The sequence below is a fragment of the Mobula hypostoma genome, chromosome 4 (genome assembly GCF_963921235.1).
Source record: "Mobula hypostoma chromosome 4, sMobHyp1.1, whole genome shotgun sequence".
Lineage (NCBI taxonomy): Eukaryota > Metazoa > Chordata > Chondrichthyes > Myliobatiformes > Myliobatidae > Mobula > Mobula hypostoma.
This window is the reverse complement of record NC_086100.1, coordinates 10,925,713-10,934,501: the sequence shown is the minus strand read 5'-3', so window position 1 is coordinate 10,934,501 and position 8,789 is coordinate 10,925,713. Positions and strand designations below refer to the sequence as shown.

General features: G+C 42.3%; 1 protein-coding gene across 1 annotated transcript; it reads right to left on the bottom strand.

The window, feature by feature from the left end:
• Nucleotides 1-5,888: 5,888 nt before the first annotated feature.
• gpr160 (G protein-coupled receptor 160) lies at nt 5,889-6,899 on the bottom strand. Its single transcript, XM_063045196.1, has one exon. The coding sequence runs from the start codon at nt 6,897-6,899 to the stop codon at nt 5,889-5,891; it is 1,011 nt and encodes a 336-aa protein (XP_062901266.1).
• Nucleotides 6,900-8,789: the final 1,890 nt, after the last annotated feature.

Genomic DNA, 8,789 nt, shown 5'->3' with positions numbered 1-8,789 from the left:
GTGTGCCAGTGTTTTCTGTTTGGTTTATTAAAGTTGTTAAAAATACGCCATAATCCTTAACCAATAAGCAAATCAGTGTAGGTACTGGAAGTCTGAAATAAAAGTGGGAAGTTCCAGATACACTCAGTCTGTCGAGAGAGGAACAGAATTAATGCTTCAGGTAAATGACCTGAAAAGATCTTATCTTCACGAATTCACATCTTCAACAATTCATTTGAAGTCTTCATAAAAATTCATACATAGGAAGAGGCAATTTGATCCAGCATATGTTTACTAGCCCCAGGTTAATCCTAGTTTCCTGTTGTGACTGTGAATGAAGTCACTGGGAGACACTGAAACTGGCGATATAGCAGTCTTTATTCAGCACACAAACTAGAGACACTCTTGGAAGAACAGGCCTCCTAAACTCGAAGTACATCATATTTTTATGCACTTAAGATCAATGGTAACTCAATACAGTTTCATTGGTTACAGTGAAATTGTTTACTTAAATAATTTGGGTGGACAATGCTTCGTTTAAATTACACATAATTTTCAAACATCTAAATCTTCACAGTAACACTCCAGACACCCTAGACTGAATGTTGAACAGCATTGTCTCTCCAGCTGCATTCATGGATATGCAGACATCTCAAGTGAATGGGTGTTTTCTGATTTGCAATCAACCCCAATCTACAGCTTCAGGAAGACCAACATTGAGAGCTGCATTTTAAATTCAATCTACAATCCCCATTCAGATCTGAAGACTGGTTGCTGTTGAAATTAATATTTGCCATATACCATAACTCCAGGATATGCCCTAACAGGCCAAACATTCAGTTCAAATTTCAGCAGTCCTTGTGATGCTGGTACACTAATGTAGCATCAGATATTCAATTCTCCAATAATAGTGAAGTGTCATACAGCACAGAAACATGCCCAGCTCATTCAGATCAGCTTGTGTTTGCTTACTGAGCTGGTCCCACCTGCTTAAATTTAGCCCATAGCCCTCTAACTTTCTCCTAACCACGTACTTACCCAAATGGCTTTTGAATGTTAATGTGACCACATTGATTCAAAGTACATTTGTTCTCAAAGTGTGTATGTACTATACAACCCTGAGACTTGTCTTCCCCACAGACAGCCATGGAATCTGTTCAAAGAAAAACAATCAACCTCCACCGCCCCCCACCCCGGCACAAAGAACAAATCGCCCAAATAGCAGCAGAAAAGAATGAGCAAAAACACAGAATATAACAAGAGTCCATATTCAGTTTAGCTCATAGTGTTCATTATCTGCAGGCCGTCCTCGTTCAAAGTCACCCAAAAACCGCAAAGGAAAACGAGATCCAGAAAACACATCATAATGTGAACAACAGTCCAATCCACAAGCCGCATCGATTAAACCTTGCTCTGGCACCACCTTCCGATAGCATCGAGGGAGGGAGAGAGATTACTTGAACACAGGGACCTTCCTTCAGGAGCAGCGAGTGAGAGGGAGAGAGAAACCGTCACACACAGACATCTCTGGCAGCAGAGAGTGAGAGGTTGGTAGATAGAGTGCTGAGCATATACTCTTCCACACTTGCCTTGATGTTTTTGATCTTCGTCTACATTTTAATCAGTGAGAAATGGAGTCACTAATGGGCTCGCGCCCCATCTCCAAGCTTCGTGGCTTCGAGGAGGCCGCTCACCTCCCAGAATCCTCTTTGAGACAGCAAGGTGCCAGATTGTTCAATTGGCTTGAAAACACACATCAAATTGTCGATCACAGACTTCAACAGCATCAGAACCATATTTGAAAGAAAAGAATGTAAAAGAAGTGAAGAAGCAGTTTTGTGAACCATCTGGAGGATGTTGCCCACGGTAGCATTGTTGGCTGGCACCATCTTCAAGCTGCTCATTCCAAATGCACATCATCCTTTGTGTGAAGAATCTGATCCTCATGTTCCTTTGAAATCTCTTGCCTCCAATCATAAACCCATGCCCTTGTGTTTTAACACCCCTTCTCTGGGAAAAAGACTGTGTGCTTTTATCCTGTCTATGCTCTAACAAGTCAACCTCAATCTATGTTCCAGGGATTGAAGTCCTAGTCTACACAATCTGTCCTTGTAACTCAGGTCCCCATGTCCAGGCACATCCTGGTAAATCTTTTCTGTATTCTTTAGAGTTTAATAACTTTTTTCTATAGCAGCGAAGCCAGATCGACACAATATTCCAAGTGTGGCTTTACCAATATCTGTATCTATCTGCAACACGCATAATGGGTGTCATGGTAATGTAGCAATTAGTGCAATGCTGTTATTCAGAGGAAACATCAGAATGGGGAAGAAATCTTCCTGCCAGTTTAACAGTGATAGATTTCCTCTTGTCCTTACCACCTCACCCACAACGTTTGCCATCTCCAAAGGGATCCTACCACCAAACATATCTTTACTTCCTCCCCTCCATCACTTTCCGCAAGGGTCTCTACCCCCATAGTTTCCCTGTCCACGCATCCCTCCTGACACTGATGAAAGTGCCACACGCCACACGCTGCCTCCTTCCTGTCAGCCATTGCTCTGTCCATGCCAGTATATTTCCTGTCACAGCATAGGATTTTATCTTATTGAGCAGCTTCATGTGTGGCACCTTTTCACATGCCTTCCGAAAAACTAAGTAAATGACATCCACTGCCTCTCCTTTATCCACTCCATTTGTTAGTTCCTCGAAGAATTCTAACAAATTTGTTAGGCAAGTTTTCCCTTCACAGAAACCATGCTGACTTTCACTTATTTTTGACTTGTTTTAAAATGCATTTGTGAAATTATGGTGAAATGTTCAGGTTAAAATATTGTTACATTTTAGCTTGGGTTATATAATTGTTTGCTTGTGTGTTTGTGGGTGATCCTGACTGTAACCGGGGTGTATAATAATCACCTTCCCTGTTCGTATGTGACTGAGTTGGTTCTCAGTGAGCGATGGAACTCTGTCTGTTAATGTGCTTGTTGCAATAGAAACAGCAGTTGAGATAAACAAGCTCTTCTCGTCTGTCATCATGGACTCAATGCTTGCCACAATATACCAGGCCTGAAAAGACTTATTGGTCCAACTACATTGAGGTATGCTCAAGAATGCTCGCCAACACCTCTGGTTCCTCCGGAAGCTAAGGAAATTTGGCAAGTTGCTATCAACTTTTACCAATTTTTAATGATTTACCGTGGCGACCCACTTTCTAGCACACACGAACCGGCGCGTGCCGGCCCCAAAAAGGGCGCCAGGCTATCTTCACCAGCAGGGGGAAGATCCCACGCGTGGGAACGGGAAGGCTTAAAAGAAGGCCGCGAAGTTTGAATAAATCTCTTTTATTGCAACTCCAACTCACCGACTACGTGTCGTTATTCTAGCGCTGTGTGTGGCACACTGCTACAGTACCATAGAAACCATTTTGGCTGGATGCTTAATGGCTTGAAATGGCAACAGTTCTGTATGTGACAACAAGAAAATGCAGTATTGTGGACAGAGCTCAGCACATAATTGAAATCAGCCTTCCCCCTATGCACACGGGCACAGAATATCAAGCAAGGATGCAGTGCTGAGGCTTTAGAAAGCATTGGTTAAACCACTCTTGGAATATTGTGAGCAGTTCTGGGCCCCTTATCTAAGAAAAAAAAAGTACTGGCATTGGAGGTGGTCTAATGGAAATCATAAGAATGATTCCAGGACTGAAATGGTTAATATATGAGGAGCATTTGATGGCTCTGGGCCTGTACTTGTTGGAATTTGAAAAGAGTGAGGGACAAGATCTTTGAAACCTATGGAATGTTGAAAGGATTGGATAGAATGGATGTGGAGAGGATGTTTCATTTAGTGGGGGAGCCTAGGACCAGAAGACACAGCCTCAGAATAGTAGGACATCCATTTAGAACAGAGACGATGAGGAATTTCAATATCTAGGGGGCAGTGAACTCATTGCCATAGACAGCTGTGGAGGCCGAGCCATTGGATATTTTTAAAGCGGAGTTTGATACGTTTTTGATTAATCAGGGCATCAAGGATTATGGGGAGAAGACAGAAGAATCAGGTTGAGAGGGATAATATATTCCCCATGATGGAATGGCACAGCAGACTCAGTGGGTTGAATGGCCAATTCTACTCCTATTTCTTGTGGTCTTATGGACACTATACTTCTCACAATCCCAGTAAAACAGCCAACATAATCAAGGACCCCATCCACGTGGACGTTCTCTCTTCTCACCCCTCTGATCAGGTGGAAGATACAGAAATCTGAAACCACGTACCACCTGGCTCAACGACAGCTTCTACCCCACTGTTATTAAACTCTTAAACAGACCTCTTGTCTGATTAATGCACTCATGGCTTCAGAATTTACCTTATTATGATCCTGCACTTTATCATTTTTGTGCACTGCACTCTCTTGGTAGTTTTTACACTTTATTCTGCATTGTTATTGTTTTACCCTGTTCTAGCTCAATGCACTGTGTAATGATTTGATCTGTATGAACAATGTGCAAGACAAGCTTTTCACTGTAGCTCAGTACATGTGACAATGATGTACTTCTCTCGTAGAAGTCTCAAAGTTTTGCACAGAGTGACAGGATAAGGGGCCAGTCATTAAAAATTTGAGTCAGAGTCGTAGAACACTACAGCACAGAATTAGACTCTTTGGCCCATCTAGTCCATGCTAAACTGTTGTGCTGCCTAGTTCCATCAACCTGCACTTCCTGAGCAGTGCATACCCTTCCCATCCATGTACCTATCCAAATTTCTCTTAAGTGTTGAAATCAAACTTGCATCTGCCTTTTTTGCTGGCAGCTCGTTCCACACTCTCACCACCCTCTGAGTAAAAAGGCTCCCTCTCATGTTCCCCTTAAACATTTCACCTTTCAACTTTAACCCATGATCTCTAGTTCTAATTTCACCCAAGATATGTAGAAATTTCTTCAAAGATTCAAATTATTTTGTAATCCGTGTATGCGGTATACAACCCTGAGACCAGTCTTCCCCACAGATAGTCATGAATCAAAGAACCATGGAACAAAGCCAATAAAAAAAAACATATCAAACATCAAACCCCCCTCCCTCACGTGCAAAACATTGTGCAAACTGCAACAAAAAAAGAGTTTCAACACAGAATGCAAAACACAAAATCCAAAGGTATATTTCAGTTCAGTTCAAGGATGTTGAATCTTCAGGGTTTCCTACTCCTGATGGTGTTGGTGGACAGTTCATTAAGATGGAGATGAGACTGGAATTTGCACTCCACCGGTTCTGCAGATTTGAGGCAGCCTTTGCTCTCAAGGGTTCCAACCCCACTGTTCCACCTATTGCTCACCCAGCTCCTGGTTTTAATTCTTCCACATTTCCTTCTGGCTGATCAAACTGCCCTTGACAAACTGCCAACCCTCTGCAGTCTTTTAATTCAAAGTATTATTGCAAATGGTCACATGTCCCCAGAAAATAATCCCAGTAATTAAGCATAAATCATTATTTTTCTTTAAAGTTTTTAAGGTCCCACAGTCCAAAGATATACCAGTTGGTAGGTTAATTGGTCATTGTAAATTGTCCCATGATTAGGTTAGGATAAATCGGGCGATTGCTGGGCTGTGAGGCTTGAAATGCCAGAAGTGTTTCTTCTGTTTCCTCAATAAATAAATTAGTTTAATTAAAATGCCACCTAAATGATATCTTGGAAGTTACAGGTAGAAACAATGACAAACTGATTAGCGTCCTTGGGGAAAAAAATTGGTAGCTGCACAATTAGAGAGATTTAATAAAATTCAATTTAATGATTCAACTCATGCATAATTTTTAGATAATCCAGACTGATGATTGTCAAATGTTCTTATGCAGTTGTGAGGCTGGAAAATGAGGAACAATCGATAACTGATCACCGCAATGACATTTGTTCAGGCCATTAGGATCTTGTTGTCATGGACCCAGTTCCCACTGCACACAAAGGGAGCTTTCTGAAGCTTACAGCAATCCCAGTGGCAGAAGCCATCAGGGATGAAAGAAATAACATCAGGGGGGATGTCTCTGTGTTTCAGCCAGTAGACAGTGCCAATGAGGAAGCTGTTTATGAAGCAAAGCCAAGGAACATTCAAATCTATATAGGCTGGAAGTGGCGCCCAAATCAACACAATAGCCAACTGGAGCAGAATAAATGGCATCCAGGTCAGGGAAAAGCACAGGGTGATGTTGGCCAGAACCTGTTTCTTGCTTGACAGAGGCTGTAGCTGGGCAGCTGGATGGGAGCTCCACAAAACTATTTCTTTCAAGTAAGAATCCACGTGCAAGGATCTGACAAGGGATGTCAGATCAGACCAGCAATAAATTGAGACCAGGACAAGAATTATAAGGATCAAGAGAGACAGAAGTAGGCTCTGGTTACTGAAAGGAATATCACATTGGTACAATAGGGGGTCTAATATCACTTGCCATGCCACGTGGATCTTGTAGTCAATACAAACATAGACTATGGCTCCAATCCATAATAAGAACACAGTAAAGAGGTACGTGAAAGTCCGGGATCCATTTAAGGATTTGGAGAGATTGTGCAAATTCACAAAATAGTCAAGACCAGCCAGGAGACAGATTGGAACATGCAAGACATGGTAGATATCTGAGAAGAACTGCAGATGCAGGCTGATCTGATTTTGAGCTCCAGTTATGATGTAGTTATTCAGAACTGAAGCCATCACCATGCTTGTGAATAAAGCAAAGTCCATCAGGGATAAGGAGATGCAGAAATAGCCAATTAAACTCTGGAGCACCTTTCGATTTACACTTAAAATGAGCCAGTTGAGGACAACCTTCACAAATAAAATGACCAGCAGGATCTTCCTCGTATCAAAGGTCTGCAATAAATACATTCTGCAGCCAACTTTTATACAGTTGTTGCCATAACCATCATCCATTTTCATGATCTCTCTCCAGGATTAATTCAAAAGGGATCTACTCCTCACTGTAGTCAGAACTTCTGGAAGTTAAAAGAAAAACAAAGAAAGTTAGTCCTTCAGATATTAAAGTTCCATGATCAAGAAAATTTCTCATCAAAGACCACAAGACCATATGACACAGGAGCAGAATCAAGCCATTTAGCCCATCATCTTGTCTGCTATTTCATCACAGCTGATCCATTTCTGTCTTCAACCCATTCTTGTGCCTTCTCCCCATACCCTTTTAGGCCGGACTAATCACAAACCCATCAATCTCCACCTTAAATGTACCCAGTGACCTGGACTCCATAGCCACCTGTGTCAATGAATTCCACAGATTTACCACCCTGAGATGAAAGAAAATCCTCCTCATCACTGTTCTAAATAGACATCCTTCTATTCTGAGGTGTGCTCACTAGTCCTAGGCTCCCCCAAAGGAAAGATTCTCTTTACATCCACTCTATCTCAACTTTCCAACATTCGACTGTTTTCAATGAGATCTTTCCTCATTTTTCTAAATCCCAGCAACTACAGTCCCTGAGGTTTCAACTGCTGCTTAAAAGATAACCCTTTCATACCCAGAATCATCCTCTGAAGCTTCTCCAAAGTCAGCATATCCTTTCAAAAATAAGGAGACCAAAACTGTTCAAGTACTCCAAGTGAGACCTTGTGCCTTCTATAGCCTCTGCATTACATTCTTGCTTTTATATTCTCATCCTCTTGAAATGAATGCTAACATTGCATTCACCTTCCTCACCACCAATTCAACCTGCAAATGTACCTTTAGGGAATCCTGTATAAGGACTGCCATACCCCTTTGCATCTCATTTTTTTTAATGTGTTATGTCTGATCCCTTTACTCCCACTCTTTGCCTCCTGCCAATCAGCCAATGGTCTATCCATGCTAGTGTCTTTCCTGTAATTCCCTGGGCTCTTATCTTGTTTAGCAGCCTCATGTGTGGCACCTTCTCAAGGACTTCTGAAAATCCAAGTGCATGATATCCAACAATTCTCCTTTGTCTATCCTATCTGTGGTTCCTTAAGGTTATTATAGCTGGGAGTGGTAATGGGGACAAGCTCCCACTGCCTATTAATTGCTCCCAATGGCGAGCACTTCAAATAGCCTCTGACAACCAAGTCCTGCTCCTGGCCTTCATGTGTGGCTTAGCTACTAAGCCCGGTGGAACCATTTCTACTGACAGGAGATGGGGAAAATGCAGGTTACTGGTGCCTTAAAACCAGTCGCTTCAGGCAGATGGGGCTCATTAGCTGTGGTTGGTAGCTCATCTGAGAGAGGGAAAACTCCGATCTCAAACCTCTGCTGCCTTGCGGCTGTACCCACTCATGGGGAAGGCTTTGGGAATAAATCTGAGTAAAAAATGCACCTTTGGCAGCAATTACAGCTTTGAGTCTGTGTGGATAGGTCTCTATCAGCTTTGTTCATCTGGACACTGCAATTTTTCCTCATTCTGCTGTACAATACTGATAAAGCTCTGTCAGATTGCACGGGGATCGTGAGTGAACAGCCCTTTTAAAGTCCAGCTACAAATTCTTCATTGGATTGAGGTCTGGAATCTGAGTTAGCCAGGACATTATCTTTGTTGTTTTAAACCATTCCTGTGTAGCTTTGGCTTCATGTTTGGGGTCATTTTCTTGCTGAGAAACAATCTCTCCCAAGTCCCAGTTCTCTTGCAGGCTGCATCAGGCTTTCCTCCAGGATTTCCCTGTATTTTGCTGCATTCATTTTACCCTCTACCTTCACAAGCCTTCCAGGGCCTGCAGCAGTGAAGCATCCCCACAGCATGATGCAGCCACCACCAGGCTTCACGGTTCGGATGGTGTGTTTTTGATGATGTGTGGTGTTTGACT

Bases quoted from the DNA above. Each gene is read 5' to 3' on its own strand.
- gpr160 (XM_063045196.1), bottom strand. From the start codon at position 6,899: ATGGATGATGGTTATGGCAACAACTGTATAAAAGTTGGCTGCAGAATG.